General features: G+C 42.7%; 1 protein-coding gene across 2 annotated transcripts in view; it reads left to right on the forward strand.

Moving 5' to 3' along the window:
• The window catches only part of CRTC1 (CREB regulated transcription coactivator 1), a 310,977-nt gene extending 291,155 nt beyond the window's left edge, over positions 1–19,822 (forward strand). The window contains exons 13-14 of one of the 2 annotated variants that reach the window (XM_082263685.1): positions 18,400–18,580; positions 18,706–19,822. In XM_082263685.1, the coding sequence (XP_082119811.1) occupies positions 18,400–18,580; positions 18,706–18,917 (393 nt within the window). In that variant the 3' untranslated portion in view covers positions 18,918–19,822. The remainder of the gene's footprint in view (positions 1–18,399; positions 18,581–18,705) is intronic. The other variant, XM_082263686.1, reaches the window with a different exon arrangement.
• The last annotated feature ends 1,473 nt before the right edge of the window (positions 19,823–21,295 follow it).

Genomic DNA, 21,295 nt, shown 5'->3' on the forward strand with positions numbered 1-21,295 from the left:
TCTGGTTGAAAAAAGACACTAGTCCATCCAGTTCAAAGCACAGGAGAAAAGAAACACAAATTTAAAACCTCCATATACACAATCCTATATCCACAGTTGATCCAGAAGAAGGAATAAAAAAACCCAATAAATATTAGTATCAAGTTATATTATCTACATTAAGAAAGTAATCCAGGCCTTTTTTTTTTTTTTTTAAACCAATCTTCTGAGCTGGTCAGAACCAGCTCTTCAGGAAGTCTATTCCACATTTTCACAGCTTACTGTGAAACTTTTCTGTATTTGAAGGTTAAATCCTGTTTCCTCCAGATATAGAGTGCCCCTTTGTCCTCTGTGACGACCTTAAAATAAATATTTCTTCATCAAGTTCACTATATGTACCGTTTATGTATGTTGATCGTATACCCCCTTAAACACTTCAGCTCTGGAAGGTTTACCCCCCTTCTTGACCAGGTAATTTTTTGCGATAAGGCACTGCATTGCTTTAACTGACAGTTTCGTAGTCCCGCGGCATTGTACCCATATAAAATGTTTGTCCTTTTTTTCCCAAAAATTGAGCTTTCTTTTTCTGGTATTTGATCACCTCTGTGGTTTTTACTTTTGCCTTAAAAACAAAGAACGACCGACCATTTTGAAAAAAAAAGAGATCAGCGACTTATATCGGGACTTCAATATTGCGGCAGAAAAATTGGACACTTAACTGACATTTTTGACACTTTTTTGAGGACCAGTGACATTATTACAGTGATCAGTCGTAAAAATATGCACTGTCACTGTACTAATGACACTGGCATGGAAAGTCCTAACGGGCGATCAAAGAGTTAAATGTATGCCTAGGGGATGCTTACAAACTGAAAGCAAAGAAAACCAAAAGAGGGCGCACCGACCTAGCGCATTATCCTCAATAACAGGCTTTATTGTATAACATTAAAAATGGCTACTCACAGACGTAGATGATAGTAAAGCATGTCGAGCTTAACTGCTCAAATGTCCGGGTCAGTCCATGTAAATGTCCATGACCGATGAGATGATGGCTGACGCGTTTCGAGGCTCAGCCTCTTCCTCAGAGCTCTGAGGAAGAGGCTGAGCCTCGAAACGCGTCAGCCATCATCTCATCGGTCATGGACATTTACATGGACTGACCCGGACATTTGAGCAGTTAAGCTCGACATGCTTTACTATCATCTACGTCTGTGAGTAGCCATTTTTAATGTTATACAATAAAGCCTGTTATTGAGGATAATGCGCTAGGTCGGTGCGCCCTCTTTTGGTTTTCTTTGCTTTCAGTATCGGTGGACTACCCCAGTCCGTTTTGGGCAGCAAGACCATAGCCATTTGAGAAGCCAGGATTGAGTCCCGTGAGGAGTGCGGTAGTGGGGCTGGGATACCAAGCGCAGGAGAAAGGTGGTCACACCTTATGGTTTTTTGATGCTTACAAACTGTGGGGAGGTGCTTTTACTACTTAAAAACCTGGATCAGTGTTCCTGCTTCACAGAAACACAGGATCAATGACTTTTGGACTCACCGAATGACAGTCTGCCTTCTTTACTTAGGCAGACTGTCATTCTGTCAGAGTACTAAATGATTGGCGGGAGCAAGCCACCGGCGGTGTGCGCTCACACCCAAACCCAGAAGTGCAGAATCATGTGTGTATATATACAGCATCTCACAAAAGTGAGTACACCTCACATTTTTGTAAATAATTTATTATATATAGTGTACAGCTTGTATAACAGTGTAAATTTGCTGTCCCCTCAAAATAACTTAACACACAGCCATTAATGTCTAAACCGCTGGCAACAAAAGTCAGTACACCCCTAAGTGAAATGTCCAAATTGGGCCCAACGTGTCAATATTTTGTGTGGCCACCATTATTTTCCAGCACTGCCTTAACCCTCTTGGGCATGGAGTTCACCAGAGATTCACCGGTTGCCACTGGAGTCGTCCTCCACTCCTCCATGATGCATCACGGAGCTGGTGGATGTTAGACCTTGCGCTTCTCCACCTTCCGTTTGAAGATGCCCCACAGCTTCTTTAACAAGGCAGTGATCGTCTTGGAGGTGTTTTTGGGGTCGTTATTATGTTGGAATACTGCCCTGTGGCCCAGTCTCCGAAGGGAGGGGATCATGCACTGCTTCAGCATGCCACCAGTCAGACCTTCACCCCTAAAGGTGACCTTTTACTCCCCAATCCCCCCCCCGGTGCTGTGTGAATATGGTGTGTGGTGCATTTCCTCTCTAAAAGCAGGCGCTGAGTCCTCCCGCAGCTACAACCAAGCTAGGTACCGCCAACGGCCAACTTAAAACCTCCCATGTCTCTCTCTGCAGCTTGACCATATGGTTTGTTTACCCAGGAGCTCTGAGGGCTATTTTGGGGGTGGGTGTCTGTAGCTGCATATGAATAGCACATGCGGTATATGGGCAGCCGCCACTACCACCATGCTAGTTACAGCCAATGAGCAACCCCCCTGCAGCTTTGCCACGTGGTTTCCTTGTGTGGGAACTCCAGCAGTTATGTTTAAGGCACTAGCTCCAGCACCCTTTTTAGGCGGATGCTAGTGCCCATATTATGTATAGGTATGCTTCAGGACCCAAGTTATTAAAGGAAAAATGGGGTTTGGGTGAATGGTGGTTGATGCCATCACACACAGCACTCATTCTCTGTTGCTGGGATGGGGGGGGGGGGTGAATCATCTCTAGGCAGGGATATTTTATACCATGAAAAGGATGACCTTAAAATTAGAAAGGCAGCCTGTGGTTTTTCCTAGTATTGTTACCTGTTTATCTTTGGTACAAAGAGATAAATTCAACTCAGGTGGGGGAGCAAGGGGACGTCCGTCAGCTTTGGTGGACACTTGATCTGGAAACATATTGAATGCCTGGATACAGGATATGGTTCCTAGGGGCTACTGGCTAAGGTACTGCTTTTTGCCTCCCTCTCCCCCTTTTCCTTTTCGTTTCTCAGTCTTTCCTGCAAACCAATTGGGTAATATTTTGGCCCTTTTTTGCCTTTTCTCAAATGTAGTAGGAAGGTGCCTGCCCCAGTGTGTCCTAATTTGAGCCATACTATTATGTCTGGCTTCACCTGACTTTTCAATGACTTTCAAAAAAAAACACATAGCAGAGGAGAGTAAAAAAAACCCTGAGAAATTCTTTAAATATATTAATAGCAAAAAAGCGTTGTCAGAACACGTTGCACACAATTAACGATGATGGGAAGATGGTTACAGAGGACACAGAGAAGGCAACTGTACTAAATACTTTCTTCTCAGTTTTTACACACAAAAAGGAGAGGAATACTGACCATGACTGTATGGTTAGCAGCACATCACAGGACTTGCCGCTGTGGCTAACAGAGGGTGAAATCAAGGAAAGGCTTGATAACATTACCACGTCACCAGGACTGGATGGCTTGCACCCGAGAGTACTCAAGGAACTCAGTAGGGTTATATCGAGACCATTGTTCCTAACCTTTGCAGACAGTATATTGACAGGAACTGTACCAGGTTATTGGTGGAAAGCCAATGTGATACCAATATTCAAAAAAGGGCATATAAAAAAACTATAGGCCAGTCAGCCTGACGTCAATAGTATGTAAATTATTGGAAGGGTTGATGAGGAACTATATCCAAGAATTTGCGAAGGACAACAGTATCCGCACTAATCAACACGGGTTTACAAAAGGATGTTCTTGTCAAACCAATCTGTTAACATTTTATGTGGAGGTGAGCTGTGAGCTAGATAGGGGGAGACCTGGGCATGTGGTGTATCTGGATTTTGCTAAGGCATTTGACACAGTTCCCCACAAATGCTTAATCTACAAACTAAGGTCTGCAGGCATCGACCACAAGGTTTGTTCTTGGATAGAAAACTGGTTACATGGGCGTGTCCAAAGGGTGGTGATAACACATACTCAGAGTAGTAAGTGGGGTCCCCCAAGGTTCCTGGGACCAATTTTGTTCAATTTATTCATTCATAACATAGAGGACGGGATCATTAGCTCAATCTCATTTTTTGCGGTTGACACAAAAATAGGCAGGGCAATAACTTCTCATCAAGATATAGAAATCTTACAGAATGACCTGAACAAAATAACAGAGTGGGCAACTACATGACATATGAGGTTTAATGTAGAGAAGTGTAAGGTATTGCACTTGGGGGCTAAAAACATAAACGCAAAATATACTCTGGGGGGGGTAACCTCTGGGGGAATCCAGGATGTAGAAAGATCTGCGGGTTCTAGTGGAAGATAGACCAAGCAATAGCATGCAATGTCAAGCTGCAGCTGCCAAAGCCGGCAGAATATTAGCATGCATAAGAAGGGGGATATATTCCAGAGATAAAGCTATAATCCTGCCACTTTATAAAACCATGGTCCGGCCACATCCTGGAGTATTCTGTCCAGTTCTGGTCGCCAATGCTCAGAAGGGATGTGCGTGAACTGGAGATAGTCCAAATAAGGGCAACTGAGCTAATAAGGGGATTGGAGGGCCATAATTATGAGGAGCAATTTGCAAGCGTTTATTCTACCGGGAGAAGAGACATGATAGCGATTTACAAATACCTCAATGGTGATCCCAGCATAGGAAAAAGACTATTTTTAAAGATTGTAAGAGGACACGTGGCCACACAATAGGATTAGAGGAGAGGCAGTTTAACCTTAAACTGTGTAAGGGGTGTATCACTGTAAGGGCGGTGAGAATGTGGAACTCTCTTCCAAAATTGGTGGCAACTGTGGGGGAGTATGGCTACTTTTAAAAGACTCTTGGACGTGCATCTCATAGATCACAACATTCAGGGTTATGGGAAATGATCATGTCACTGACACATACATGCATACACTTGCACAGGTTGCACTGGATGGACTGTTGTCTTTGTTCAATCTCAACTACTATGTATGTAACCTGGTCTTTTATAACTTTCCCTTCTCTGGGAGCCATTTTGGCTCCTGGAGAGCTCGGGGATGCATATTGCTGGTCTCTGTTTACCTGCACATTAGCTCTCCCTTCACCTTCTGTGGGCCTCCAGCTTTTTTAACCCTGGCCTTGCCCTGTCTTACACACCCCTTTGTTAATCAGGGTACTGGTTCCTATGCCTGGTTACAATATACAGTTCATCTCATATAGGGTGTTTGGATGACTTCCTGCTATAGCAGTCATTTCAGGTTCTGACTGACATTGTAATGCAAACTGGTACTGCCTTTTGAGGTTTGGTTGGATACTGAAATTTCTCATATGGGCACTGAATTCTAATTATTGCTCAATGTGTTTGGACCTTGTCCTAAAAACAGCACAGACAGTTGTTTCTTCTCATGAGAATTTTTTTTTTAATTATAGATTTATCTCCAGGTGCAGGATCCTTTGTTGGTGCAGTAGGTGTTTTGGTAGGCCTGTGGAATCAGTATGGCCTGATCCACCTCTTTCCTCCTTAGCACTTTCTTCTTCCTCAGCTCTGCTGGTTCAAGATGGGAGATTTTTCATGTGTTCCTCATTGCTCCAGTTGATTCAGACTGCTGTGGCACTCCAGGCTGCTGGTGGATGATTCAAGGTCTCTTACAGTCTAGATTCGATTTTTGGCCCCATGGTCTTTACGATCCTGCCTCATGATCTTTGACTTCAGTGGCTGATCACTGCAACCCCTCTTAGGAGATGTGGGTTTTCTCTACTTTGTGGTCCCTCTTCTGTGGAAAGTGCCTTTTTCTGCAGGATATTACTTGCCTGTTGCAAGGTCAAAATCTTTTTGCCTGGAAAATACTTTGTGGGAAGGGTTCTGATCAGTTTCATTTATATCGTATCCATTTTTGCACCTGAGCGTTCTTAGGGCTGCATGTCAATACTTGCGATTGTATGAAGGACCGCTTGCCTTCTATTCCTTGTATAGCTTTAGCGTAGGTTGTATCCTATGTAGTCCTTCATTAATACCCTTCTGTGATTTTTGTTGGTTTCAAGCTTGGTTCTTTCTGTGCCTTTGCGGTTTGGAACCTATTGAGCATTTTTCTCATTTCCATGTATATTTTCTTGGTTGCCTTTACCTCTGCGTGGTTCATTTTCTGAGCTGTCAGCCTTGGCATATAAGTTCTCCCAGGTCCTACATAAGGATAGAATGTTAAGGCCTAAAGCCTCTATCCTTTCTTCCATTGTATTGGCATTCTTCTTCACACAGAATTTGGTCGCTCTTTAATTATGTCCAGCTCCAGAGTACTTTCTCCTTGCTCTCTAGCTGTAGTTTGTGCTGTGTTGGTGTCAGGAATGTGTCGGCCAAAGCAAAGCTGAAGTTCCGAGGCGCAGGCAAGTGCCTGATAATGCCCGTCTTGATGCACTCAGGCGAGCGCATATGCACGCACAGCCGCATGCATTAGCCATTGACACTGGCGCCAATTGCCCTATATAGGCACAGCTGCTGCATTAGTCCATTTCTGTTTGATCTGCAGCTATGCTAGTGTTCTTGGACCTTGTACTGCTGGCTTGTGTATTACACCCGGATTGCCTGTGACTTCGCTTGAATATCTCCTGCCCTAAACCCGGCCTGTATCTGGACTTTGCCTCTGCCTTCTGCTTATCTGCCTGATCTCATGTTGCCGACCTATGCCTGTACCTAGACCATTCCTTGCCTGCATAGGTACCTGGACAGCATGCACAAAACCAACAAATGTACAACTTTAGCAAAACAGTGATTAAAGAACTTAAGGTGTACAAGATATTACAGTCGGATCATGCAGGTAAGAAGGCACTATAAAGATAGAGGTTGGTCAGAACCAATTAAGGCAATGGGTTATAAACACCCTACGGGAGCTAACTTTTATCAAGTTTCTTTGGGCAGCCCTTAGCAGTGTATTTTGTACATAGGCAGGGAAATTATTGATCAAATCAATCCATATTGTAAACGGGGGGTGGGGGGCGTGTCCCAGTGTAAGGCAATGGCTTTTTTAGCATAGAAATAGAGGAACCAGATCCATGTTTTTTGGGAGTTACCAAGGTCCTCCTCAAGGTCTCAAAGAAGATGTCTTGCAGGGGTACATATGTTTGGTAAAGCTAACTTTGCCTCCATTGAGGAGGTTATTCCCTACCAAAACTAACATACCTTAGGGCACTACCATACCATGTGAAAAACAATTTCCAGTGGTCTTATGACATCTATAACCTTCAGAAGATGTTGGCATTCTTCTTCAGACAGAATTTGGTCGCTCTTTAATTATGTCCAGCTCCAGAGTACTTTCTCCTTGCTCTCTAGCTGTAGTTTGTGCTGTGCTGGTGTCAGGAATGTGTCGGTCAAAGCTGAAGTTCCGAGGCACAGGCAAGTGCCTGATAATGCCTGTCTTGATGCACTCAGGCGAGCGCATATGCACGCACAGCCGCACGCATTAGCCATTGACACTGGCGCCAATTGCCCTATATAGGCACAGCTGCTGCATTAGTCCATTTCTGTTTGATCTGCAGCTATGCTAGTGTTCTTGGACCTTGTACTGCTGGCTTGTGTATTAGACCCAGATTGCCTGTGACTTGGCTTGAATATCTCCTGCCCTAAACCCGGCCTGTATCTGGACTTTGCCTCTGCCTTCTGCTTATCTGCCTGATCTCATGTTGCCGACCTATGCCTGTACCTAGACCATTCCTTGCCTGCCTGTATCCTGTGTCTCTCCTGCCCAGCATGCACCTGCCTGTATCCTGCTGGAGCATCCTCTACCGTGGGCCATCAGTCTTCCTGCATCAGCTATTAGCAACTGCCTACTGCTGCTACCAGCCCAGGGTCTGCTGTTCCTGTCAACACCTGCTGCTCCAGCCATCCAGGCCAACCTAGTAACACACCCGCTAAGCAGAAGACTGCACAGGCACCCATACCTCACCGCGCTCTTGTGGACACTGTCTCAAAAATGAGTGGTCTCAGAGCCGGGGCTGTACGAGAGAGGCCTTCCCTCTGCATGTCAGGCTGGTTGGAAGTCTCATTTTTTCCAAGCTCCTTGGAGGAGCCCTGATCTATTTATCCAGGTGTACCTGACCCTTGCATGTTACTCAGCCAGGGGAGCGTCTCAGGTAGGGGAGGTCCTGTATTTCATTTGCAGCTCACGTGTCTCACAAATTACATTTTCTGGTGACAAAGTTGTTTAGTTTTCCCAGCTTGTTCAGTAGACACTGCTTTGATATGTCCAAATGGCCAGAGATCAAAATTTAGCTAAATTCTTCAATAAATCGAAGAAAAAAAATAATTTTTCTCTGGTAGGCCCTACATTGCAGCCTGCTATTGCTTGTGATGTTTGTCAAACCAAACTTGTAAAAAGGATCCAGTTTCCATTCACGCTGATCCCTCTATTTTGTCCCTGAAGGCTTAGGGACCTAAATACGAATATCACTTGGTGCAGCATTTAACTCCGTCCATCTGCAGTGTATTCAGACTGCTTTGGAGAGGTTGACAGGCTGCGAGCAGCAGAGCTGGACACTGCAACTCTGCCTCCTGGGTGCACTTAAATGGCAGGATTGCTCGCACAGGGGATATACACCCCGTGTGCTGAGAGCCCTTTATTCATACAGTCAGTGATATGCGGAAACTCCTAATTATTGCATAAAATCCCCCTTTATACTGCAATTTGTACTTAAATAAGAACACTTAGTAAATATTTAATGTAGGTTATGTATCAAGTTGCATTAAATTATTCAGAAGTCTTTAGATAGGATGTGCGCTGGATTCTTGATGCTTAAAAAGTATGCAACTGCAAAGAGGGGTTTCTGCTTGATAACAAACCTCTTTCGGGCTAAAGCTACAAATGTGAGTTACAATGGGCTGATTGGTGATTAGCAGTATGTATCCATTATGCCGTTGATATAGGAGTTTACAAAACAAATGAGAGAGCTGCCAGAGTTTCAAAAAGATCACATACTTGGTGCGTACAGTAGAAGACACCATTTTACTCATACAGCATGGGTTTTTGGCTCATACCTTCAGGTATTTGGACACTGGAAAGCTTTTGTGGACACGCGCCTCCCCTATAACCCTACCCTGCAGATCCTCCGTTTTATTCTAATGACTGTAGGTGATGGACCTCTGCTGCTTCCTGGAGAAAGCAGCAAAGCGTCTGGATCAGTGTAACCTCACTACAACTTTTGGAACTAACCCTATGCTATGGGGACGGCTGTAATGTGGCTTCGGGTACTGGATTCTGCATTGAGAGGTGCTCAGCCTGGGACTTGCTGCAACATGTTGAGTTGGCCACAGAGTGCTATGCAGGTCTAGGGCAATGCTCCATCACAGTGGAACCCAATTCCTGCAGACCCTTTTAGTATGCCCACTGTGATGGGCGAAGCCTGGACTTTATACAAGTTCCAGCATCGCGATCAGGTAAAACAGGGTAGCCCAGTTTTATTGACTGGTAATGTGAATCGGGGCTATGCTTGGAATGTATTCAAACTTGGCATTAAAATGTATCCACTCAGAAGTTCAGTCTCCGATGGATTACCAGGTTTACATCACTACTGGTTGCACACTTATTTTATTTTTATTTTTTTTTTTAAGGTAATTTATTTCCATATACCATAACAGAGATAAACAGTATACATATTGTCAGATCAGTAAGACAGATTGGCATTAATAAAATGAAAAACAATCGCCTACATGGGGACCTGAACAGCATGCTCAAAACCAACAAATGTACAACTTTAGCAAAACAGTGATTAAAGAACTTAAGGTGTACAAGATATTACAGTCGTAGCATGCAGGTAAGAAGGCACTATAAAGATAGAGGTTGGTCAGAACCAATTAAGGCAATGGGTTATAAACCCCCTACGGGAGCTAACTTTTATCAAGTTTCTTTGGGCAGCCCTTAGCAGTGTATTTTGTACATAGGCAGGGCAATTATTGATCAAATCAATCCATATTGTAAACGGGGGGCGTGTCCCAGTGTAAGGCAATGGCTTTTTTTAGCATAAAAATTAAGAGGAACCAGATCCATGTTTTTTGGGAGTTACCAAGGTCCTCCTCAAGGTCTCAAAGAAGATGTCTTGCAGGGGTACATATGTTTGCCTCCATTGAGGAGGTTATTCCCTACCAAAACTAACATACCTTAGGGCACTACCATACCATGTGAAAAAAAATTTCCAGTGGTCTTATGACATCTATAACATTCAGAAGATGTTAACCTCCCCAATTAGCATAGCCGAAGTGGGGAATAATAAATTCTATGAAGATATTTTAATTGTATATCCTTGTCTGCAGCTTCTTTGACCCTTGGACGTTGATTCCCTATAACCTCCTCCCAAGTTTCATCCTGCAGCGTAGGTATCCGTCTGCCACTAACTTTTGATCTTGGCCATACTGGCAGTGGAACAATATTAATAAAGAATAGTAACTAGACACTTGGTCGATTTGCCTAGAATCCTCTGTTGGGCCATGACCTGGTCTTCTGTTCCTATCCTCTAGTTACCAAGTACAGTACATATTTTGCATGTTCATGGTGCAAGGTACCTGCAGCACCACTCTGAACCTTGAGTAAGTTTTTACTCCTGTGGTTGTTGGGTCTATAGGCACAGTTTTATTGCCTAGTTATTGTCCTACCTTTTATTATTTCCTTTGAGACATCCCATGATGTATAAGTAAGTTGCCTGTGTCCTGTACAAATAAATTGAGGCATTACCTGTAAATTCCATCATGGAGTACAGTATAGGACACTGGCCACCCTCGCTAAATTCTCCTAGTTCTGCAATGCTGCTGCAAAACTGAGGACTCACTGAGTAGGGGGCCCTCGACACAGTTCCCTGTGGGGGCGTTGGGACGGCACAACCGAGATTCGAGGATGCCACGCCTTGCATTTATTATTTGCTTAATAAACACACAGGATCTATTACAGGAAAATTCCTTATAACTGTTATAACTGTCTGTCACGTACCTTAGCTGTCAGGATTGCACAGACAGCCTTTTATTTACCATCTATTTTTTTTTTCTTATTTTCCTCCATGTATTGGTCATGATTCTGTTTGGAGTTCTGAAAATAAAAACTGATTTAAACAATATATGCAGTGGGAAATATAAATAACCAACTATATGGTTAGGGAGAAAAATATCTTATCCAGTCTGAGAAAAGACAGAAGATATATACTGTGTGTGTGTATGTATATGTGTATATGTGTATATATATATATATATATATATATACACACACACAGTATATACTAGTAGAGGTTGAATGTGGTAAATATTAGACTCCGATCACATTTTTTTATTTAAAGAAAAAACAAATTAAGACTGTTTTGCTGATTTGAAGAGAGAACTATAATATATTCTGTATAACAGACACCCTTGTCCTAGGCAGGTGGCTTGATAGAAGCTACCTTCGCCTACTGTCACTTTTGCTGGCCATACAAAAGCAATGTCTTCCTTTAACCACTTACCCACTGGGAAATTAAACCCCCTTCCTAACCACACTAATTTTCAGCTTTCAGTGCTCTCACATTTTGAATGACAATTAGTCATGCAACACTGTACAGGCATGAATTTTTCATCCTGTTCTTTTCACACAAACAGAGCTTTCTTTTGGTGGTATTTAATCATCATTGGGTTTTTTATTTTTTGCGCTATAAATGAAAAAAAGACTGAAAGTTTTGTAAAAAAGAAAAAAATGCATTTTCCTTAGTTTCGGTTTTAAAATTTAGCAAATTTAGTAATTTTTCTTCATAAATGTTGCCACATATCTTTTAGTAAAAGTAACCCAAATAAGTATACATTTTTTGGTCTTTGTGAAGGTTTATAGAGTCTACAAGCTATGGTGCCCATTATTGAAAATTGCTCACACCTGATTTACTGATGGCCTATCATTTCTTTAGACCCTAAGGCCCCCTTCACACAGGCAGACCGTTCAAATCTGCCTGTCCGTTTTTCAGGCGGATCTGAACGGATGCCCCATGCATCTCTATGGGGCATCGGATGCCAGCGGAGACATGTCCACTGACATCCGATCCGACAAATCTGGACAGATGGAAACCCTATTATCCATCCGTCGATCGGATTGGATGAGAACAGACAGACGGTCCGTTTCCATCTGATTTCCACATAGAGAACAGCGGGGACCTGACAGCTCTGTCTCCGCACACAGCACGGAGACAGAGCAGCCATCTGCCTGCTCAGCGGGGAATCAGCGGATCGTTCCCCTGCTCAGAAAAACTGAGTCTGCCGACGGACTCCCCTGTGTGAAAGGGGCCTTACAAGCCAGTAAAGTACAAATACCCCCCAAATTACCCCTTTTTGGAAAGTAGACATTCCAAGGTATTTAGTAAGAGGCATGGCACATATAACACATAGCATGTACATAGCAAAAATGACACCCCCAAAATACATTCTGCTACTCCTGAGTATGGCGATACCACACTGTGTGACACTTTTACACAGCCTGACCACATACAGTGGCCCAACATGCAAGGAGCACTGTTATTGTATGACTTCCCATTACAATTATGTGAGGCACTGTAGGGCACTGATAAGCACTGTAGTGGCACGGATGCGCAATGATGTGCCATGGATGTGGCACGGATGAGCACTGATGTGGCATGGATAAGCACAGACGTGGCATGGATGTGGGATGGATGAGCACTGGCGTGGCATAGATGAGCATGGATATGACACGGATGGGCATAGTTGAAGTACATAGAGGAGGCAGAGGATAGGTGCAGCTGCAGTTTCTCTGCTCGCACGCTGCACCGATCGTTGTGTACAGTGTGCAAGGCGAGGAGAGAAATGAACCGGACATGCGCCGAATTGCTGACAAGTGATCGCTACATCATTGGACGGAGCGATTACGTGGTAAAGGGACACTGTCATTGGCCCTTTACCACGATCTGTGATGTGCCGGGTCCCCAGGACCAGGCAAACACGGACACTTCCGTGTGCGTGCCCCAGGGGGCATGCGGGAAGCGCAATTCTGGGAGGGCGTTATTGTACGCCCTCCCAGAATTAGCCGACTGTGCTGTAGCCGTCATTCGGCTATGGCCCGGTCGGCAAGTGATAAAAAAAATTTCATTTTAAGAACGTCCGTTTGATTTTCTCATTGCAAAGGGGTGGACCAGGCCTAGGGCGCTTAGTAGCAGCATGCTTTTTTCTGTATCACTTGTCATGATGGAGTTAAAAAACCTAAAGTTGGCCCTTTATAGTACAAAAAGAGCAGATGATCACTATTAGAAGGGATTCATTTATACTGTGAAACAGTGAAAGTAATCCTATATATTACTTGTATCCTATATATATATAATAAATACACCCAGAAGTAGGATATATAGGCATTTTAATGAGCAGTCAGACATAAAGCTGTATGAAGGGTGGAAAGGAGATATAAATCTTTTATATTAAAGTAGTACTAAAGGCTGCTTTTTTATGGATATAATCATTTCAAATACACTGCAGAAATATTGTAATAGTTTACTTTTAATTGTAATTGTAATGCCTTAAATTACCTCCAGTCTATCAGCTTTCACCTTCTCTGGGTTCAGATGCTGATCTTCCTTGCACACGGTCTTTAAAGTGATTTCTTTTAACTTACCTTTAGTGTTGAGCGAACCCGGACTGTATTGTTTGGGTTCGTACCAGACTTTTGGGTATTCGGTACCGGGACACGCATCCGAACATTTCACTGTATGTTCGGGTACTGTCCGTTGTTCGGTAATGTTATTTGATGTTTTGGCGCGGTTTTAATGGCGCGGTTTCAACAGCAAGGCAGCCAATCAGCAAGCGTTTAACTAGTGTGCCCTTAGAAGCCATCACAGCCATGCCTACTAATGGCATGGCTGTGATTGGCCAGTGCAGCATGTGACCCAGAGTCTATATAAGCTGGAGTCACATAGTGCCACGCGTCACTCTGCTCAAACTATACTAGGGAAAGGTTCCTGATGCTGCTGAGGGAGAGATGGGGAGATTATTGTAGGGTCAGGCTGGAGATTGCTTTGAGGGAAAGAATAGGAAGAATCTTCTTTAATCAGACAGCAATCTACATTGATTGTATTGTGTGGGGGTGCAGTGCACAATCTTTTTGCCCGGAGGGAGAGATAGATTATTGTAGGGGCAGGCTGGAGATTGCTTTGAGGGAAACAATAGGAAGAATCTTTTTTTAATCCGACAGTGATCTTCATTGATTGTGCACTGCACCCCCACACAATACAATCAATGAAGATCACTGTCTGATTAAAAAAAGATTCTTCCTATTGTTTCCCTCAAAGCAATCTCCAGCCTGCCCCTACAATAATCTATCTCTCCCTCCGGGCAAAAAGATTGTGCACTGCACCCCCACACAATACAATCTTTATGCCCTGACCTGAGCCCAGTGAGGAGGAGAAAGGAGGAAAAAAAAAACGTATCAGTCTGTTAGGTGGGCGGCGTGCGATGCTGCACATTTAATGCAAGCTCAGTGCATATGTGTCTGCTTAATCTGCATTTAAAAAAAGAAAAAAACCTTTCCCTTCATATTTTACTTTGACATACAGTGTTTAGACACACTGCTTTTCTAACCTGCTCTTCAAAAAGCACCAATGTAAGGGGAAAATAATTATTTTTCAGTATTTAGGGGAAAAAAAATATTTTTTAGTTTTTCATTCAAATGGGTTTTTTTTTCATTCAATAGCGGAATAGAACAACAACAGTATCCAACCTGTTAGGCGTGCGGTGTGTAGCGGCCATTTCATGCAAGCTGAGTGCATGTGTGTCTGCTTAATCTGCATTTTAAATAGAAAAAAACTTTTTTCCTTCATATTTTACTGTGACACTGCATTTCAAATCTGCTATTCAACAAGCACCAATTAAGGGGAAAATAATTTTTCAGATTTTCATTCATATGTTACAGTGAGATACACCCATTGCATACTGTTGTATTCCGCTTTGCAATGAAAACCCATTTAGGGGAAAAAAAAGTTAATTGCGGCCTAGTCTGCATATGTTTCAGTGAGATACACCCATTGCATACTGTTGTATTGCGCATTTCAATAAAAACCCATTTAGGAGAAAAACAATTAAATTGCGGACTAGTCTGTATCTGTACGTGTGAGATACACCCTTTGGATACTGTTCTATTCTGCTATTCAATAAACACCCATTTAGGGGAAAATAATAATTTTGCAGCGTTTGCTGATTGTTACTGTGAGATACACCCTTTGGATACTGTTGTTCTATTCTGCTATTCAATAAACACCCATTTAGGGGAAAATAATAATTTTGCAGCGTTTACTGATTGTTACTGTGAGATACACCCTTTAAATTTGTTTGGCGCATTTCCTTCCACCACCGAGGATTGCAGGGCGCTTCAGTTTGCCTCCTGTTGCTAACTCTTCCTACGCCGCTAACTCATCCTCTACCGCATCCGGAGCAGTGATCATTTCCAAGACTTTCAGGGCAGTCATTCACAAGTGGCTCCAAAGGGTGGGTTTCTGCACCCACAAACGCCAGGTACACAATTGTCCAGCAAGGGCACAGTTCTGGAGGATGACGAGGAGGAGGAGGAACCATGTTCACAGCAGGGTGGCACCCAGATAACTGATTACAGATACTACACTTGATCTTGGGCAAAAGGTCGAGAAGCGATGCTGGTGGCATTCCCACCTGACAGCGGGGGCACAGTGGAAGCACAAGGCGAAGGCAGAGGAGGAGGAGGTCGCCAACGCAGCCAGGGCACCGCCAGCACCTCAGAAGACAGGGTTAGCATGTATGAAATGTGGAAAAGCTTTGTCAGCACGCCACAACCAGGACCACCAGCTTTTTTTTTTTTTTTTAAAGCCCCTGGTGTGTGAACACACTCAGACTATCACCCGGTGGGTGCATAAAAAAGTGCACACCAAAAAAGTGAAACACAAAAAGTGCACAGGGTGTACACATGGTCCCTGACCCTGATCCCCTGGGGCGCAAGGCTCCTGAAAGGGACTGGGGTACTTACACTGGCTAACCTGGCCAAAACCAGGCAGCCCCGTTCTTTAGGAGGTCTGCTGAAACAGACCACCCCAAGTACTAGGTGGGGCTCTCCTGAAGAGAGACCCCATGAGAGAGGGCAAACCAAGCCAGAAGGCCATATCCACCCCCTCCCAAGACTTTCAGGGACAGGCCCAAGGACCTACACCCTACTAATCACGCTGTGCAAAATAAAGTGTACCACCACAATAAAAAACACAAAACGTGAGACACAAAACACATAAAAGTGGGGAAAGGGATAGTGGAGAAATGCAAGGTTAGTGCCACGTTGCAATGCTTTGGCAGGCCCTTTGGCCAGGAATAAAAAATTCCTCTGGTCCTGACTCCCGACCAAAAGGCCCGGTACCTAGAGGCAGGTGTGAAAAATGTGTGTAGGAAGTGCAGTCTCCTTGGTGCCATACTCATAGTGTTGCCATCCACTGTGAATTATGGCACCCCTGGACTGCCACTCCAGAAGCACATACACCACACGCTTTTCAGAATCCCGGTCCCTGGCAAGACCAGTGCAACCCCCGTCCCTACCAGAAGGCCTCAGAACTTGGACAGCTTTGGGAGAGCCCGTCCCACAACCAGGGACACGTACCTTTTCCAAGGCCAGACTCAACCCAGAAGGGAGGAAAAAGCCCCCCCCGCCGCCATCACCGTTCCTTACCATATACAGTTCCTTACCGTTCCTTGCGTACTATACACGTACTGAATGACAGGTCTGCCCCCTTGAACTTCTGGGTCTCCAAATTGGGCACATGGCCTGAGTTTGCCCTTTATGCCTTGAAGGTGCTGGCCTGCCCTGCAGCCAGTGTATTATCTGAACGTATATTTAGTACGGCTGGGGGCGTTATAACAGACAAGCGCAGCCGCCTGTATAGAGCCAATGTGGACAAGTTAACGTTCATTAAAATGAACCAGGCATGGATCCCACAGGACTTATCCGTACCTTGTGCAGAATAGACATTTATACCGGCCTTACCCAGCCATTGTTGTATTTTTGATCTTTCTCACTCTTTTGGGGTGTACCCTAATTTAAAAAGAAATAGAATTAAAAACAAAAACCAGTGTTGGCTACCTCGTCCTCCTCCACCGCCGCTTCTACCTACACCGCCACCTCAACATCCTACTCCATATGGGCCTCGTCGTCCTCCTACATCATTCAACATTATTCTTTTTTATTTTTATGTTATTTTAAGTTATTTCCCTATCTACATTTGTTTGCAGAGCACTTGCCGTGCTCTTAAGATGATTTTGCTGCCATTTGCAGCCCTCTAGCCCTTGTTTTAGAGGCATTTTAGTGCTCAAAAGTTCGGGTCTCCTTTGACTTCAATAGGGTTCGGGAGCGAGGTAAAGTTCGGGTTAAGTCCGGGTCACGAACCCAGACCTTTTTTTCAAGCTCGGCCGAACCCGGACATCCAGGTATTCGCTCAACTCTACTTACCTGCTCTGTGCAATGGTTTTGCACAGAGCAGCCCTTCTCTTCTTCAGGGGTACCCCCCCCCCCCCAACGCTTCTGGCTCCTCCTGCCTTCAGAGTGCCCCAATAGCAAGCTGCAAAGTATAGTATACAGTGCCCTTATAGCAAGGTTAAAAAAAAAATCTGTCTTTAGAACCACTTACCTCCTACCCAGGATTTAATGTCCCATGATGCATTGCTCCTCACACATTCACAAGTTCTTAGGCACTTACTGACATGTATGGACAGTGTACTGAGCTGCATGTGTGCTGCACTGTATTTCCTGATATGTAAACAAATAATGCATTCTGTTTGCAGGCCAACTAATCTGCTGATCAACGAATCAATTATAAAAATAGTTGATAGCTGATCAACGAATCAATTATAAAAATAGTTGATAACTATTCAGTTATTTGACAACTATCAAATAGTTGTCAATTAATCGATTCGTTGTTTTGACCGTGCTTGAAAGCTGCCATAAAACAACTGAAAACTTTTACATCTTTTAACAATGAATTCCTTCAAAGTACGTGTAGCTAGAGCAGTCAGCAATGGCTTTTTCTGTTTCTTTTAAGTAAATGTAAATAATTGAATGTCCATAGTCTATGCACAGGTGTACTTTTATCATTAAGTACCAAGTTCTTATCTAACATAAACCTAATCACATACATATTGGTATTTTAACGAATAATATGGTTGAAGAGCAGGCACTAAAATGTTGTAAGCTTTGACTATTGATTTCGTTTGTAGCCCTGATCTGACATTTAATAGCCCAATGTAAAAGCCCCAGTAGTCGATAGAGGCTCTGGTATTGAATTGTTGACTAGTGGATTGAGGTGTACCTGTCTAGGGAGCAGGGTTTAGTTCCAATTTGAAGAAGTCAAGGTCCAAAGCAAGTGAAAATTGCGCTTTTGGTGAAAGGTTTCCCTGAAATCCTTTGCCACATATTGAGGTGCCTTTGGATACTTTGACAATTAGAATAAAATTATATTTAAGGCATATTATTTCTCAGTATAATGCTTTACTTTTCTTTTTGCAGCTTGAGCAGTTTAATATGATTGAAAATGCAATTAGCTCCAACAGTCTGTACAGTCCTTGCTCAACCCTTAACTACTCTCAGGCAGCTATGATGGGACTTACAAGCAGTCATGGTAGCTTACAGGACTCACAGCAGCTAAATTATTCCAGTCACAGCAACATACCCAACATCATTCTCACAGGTATGTATATCTTTTACAGCCATGATTTTTGCATGCTCTGCAAATATGTAGGCTTGTTTCATGTGTTGCATGATACATTTGAGTGATTTTTATGAAAATATGCATTGCTTTCTTTTGTGTTACAGTTACAGGGGAGTCTCCTCCGAGCTTATCAAAAGAACTTACCAGTACTCTGGCTGGTGTAGGAGATGTGAGCTTTGATTCCGATTCACAGTTTCCTTTGGATGAACTGAAAATTGACCCTTTGACATTGGATGGTCTGCACATGCTGAATGATCCAGATATGGTCTTGACTGACCCTGCCACAGAAGACACTTTTAGAATGGACAGACTTTAGACTGTATATTCCCATATTCAACAATATGATGCCCATTTCCTCAGCTGAGCATAAAAAGTTCAGCAGGTCAGCCATGTCCAAGGCAACCGCTGAGAGGTATCGCTCTGTGATGTGCAATGAGTACAACCTTGTTGTCCCAAGCTTGCAATGCTACGAATCCATCATTGTGCACCATGTTTAGACCTTGTAATTCACTCATTGCAACCGGATGAAGAACTACATATGCATTTACTAATTTCATCAGAAACCTTTCCTTGTGCAGGATTGCCCACTACAATTTGGCATGGGGATGATCTTGACTGAGGCTAGGAAATGAAGGCTTTGGTTATGTTAAGTTCCAGGCCTTTACAAAGGATACATTGCTGCATCCAGATTTTTTTAAACAATGGTAAATGAAAGACTGGACTTGAGGCATGATGATTCCTGGGTTGGTAGTTATGCTTTTTGATCCCAGGGTTGTTATATTCATTGTCACTGAAAATGTGCCATTATTCCTTCAGGCAGGCTTCACAATTGAAAAAAGCTAGTCCAAAATGCAATGGTGTTTCTGTGCTGGAGCACACCAGTATGGTGACCGAAGGAGACAATGAAATTTGCATCTGCAGCGTGCATGTGATATTCTACAAGTTGTTTTTTTTTTTGTTTTTACTCCACATTTAGAAATTATATATTTTGTCACATTTTTTTTTTTTAGTGGTTGGCTGCATTGCTCGCAGAAGGTCTGTCAGCCATCTTTTAAGTACTGCTATTTATTTATTTTTTTCTAATTATATTTAATTGTGTCAACATACAGAGTTTAATTATATCACAATGCCAACAAAAACATTCTGCATTTTTTAGATCTTTATGCAAACTGGAAATTCAGTCATCGCGATCATTGAAAAGGGAATGCAGTATACATTTTATTATCCAAGTCATTCACTCTAGAAAATATGTAATATGCCTAATCTTCAAAGACTATACTTCAACTGAAAAATGACAAAAAAAATAGGCCAACAAACAGAATTTATAAATGAATTGCTGTCAGTCTTGCTTCTAGATGTCGCAGAGTAGATACAGCAGTGTAATACCTTTTTATTCCCTTTTTTCTTTGCTAATAAAACCAACAGAGCTTGCCTCTGTATATTTTATTTTAACTCACTTCTCAACTGCATTAAAAGAAGTGTTTGTTACTCTATGGACAAAACGTCTTGGATAGGGATACATTGGTCATTGTCAGCTGGCTTTCAGTTGCAAGCAAAACTCCGTTATCAGGTTTTGGACCTAATTCTGAATATTATCAGTTTGAAAGCACTGCCGTGAAATTATTTTTTATAAGTAGTTAGAAATGCTCTCAAACAAAATGTTGTTCTTGTCAAACAGGGTGGAGGCAGCTACCAGCTTTGTGAAAGGGTGTGAGATCCGAATGTATGGATTGTGTGTGCTTTTGTACTCATGGTAACATTAGAACAAAAATGCTACTGCTAATGGAAACACCTTACCATGAAATTTGGAAGCATCCAACATCTTGTTTTTATGGTTTTAGCTGAAGTAACAAATGCTATTTAACAAGAGGCCTTGCATCAAGTTCTAGTCCACTGCTTTTAATCTGGTGTTACCAGAGACCTAACAAAGATTGATCATGTCAGAAAAAAAAAAAAAAAGAATTCCACCCATCCAACACCATAAACTTGTTTCTGTGAAAGCGTACCACTTACCTTTTTATTTACCTCCCGAATCATCCTGTATTCTGTTTTCAAAACTTAAATGAATCATCAGTCTACTTTTATATAGGCCTTCTATCAAGCAATTGCCATGCTTCCTTTCAAACTGAGGCAAAAAACGACATGTGAGATTGGAGGCTGCAGTCTAAAAACATGGGACCCCCAGCAGAAATAGATATGAGCCTAAACCACCATGATAATTGGCAACCTAGCTCCTGAACATTCACAGATCAAAAACCACCTATCGACAAACTCAGAAAATGGAGTTTGCAATTTCTCTATACATAGCATTGCTAAAAATTTTCATTCATCATATTTGTATGCAAGTTCAAGTGTGTATGTCTGTATATTTTGTAAATAGGTAATCCAGTCACATCACAGGAATGTTTGTGTATAGATTGAGTGCTTTCTAATGAGCTTGGAAATTTAAGTACTTTTGGGTATTAATCTCATTGATGCAAGAAATAAAAGTACTTTTGTTTAGTAGCACCAAAGCCAAAATTATGTGTTCTGAAGGTGGTTCATGCTTTTATCATAAATATACTATTTGATTTTTTTTTTTTTAATAAAAAAATAATCTGAGCCTTGATAAGTAATTATGACCATTTTGGATGTAAAAATGTCTTGCCCGTTTGATGATTTGTGCTCAAAGGCTCTTCAAGAACTGCTAATATG

The sequence above is a fragment of the Pelophylax lessonae genome (genome assembly GCF_965119305.1).
Source record: "Pelophylax lessonae genome assembly, chromosome: 1".
Taxonomy (NCBI): domain Eukaryota; kingdom Metazoa; phylum Chordata; class Amphibia; order Anura; family Ranidae; genus Pelophylax; species Pelophylax lessonae.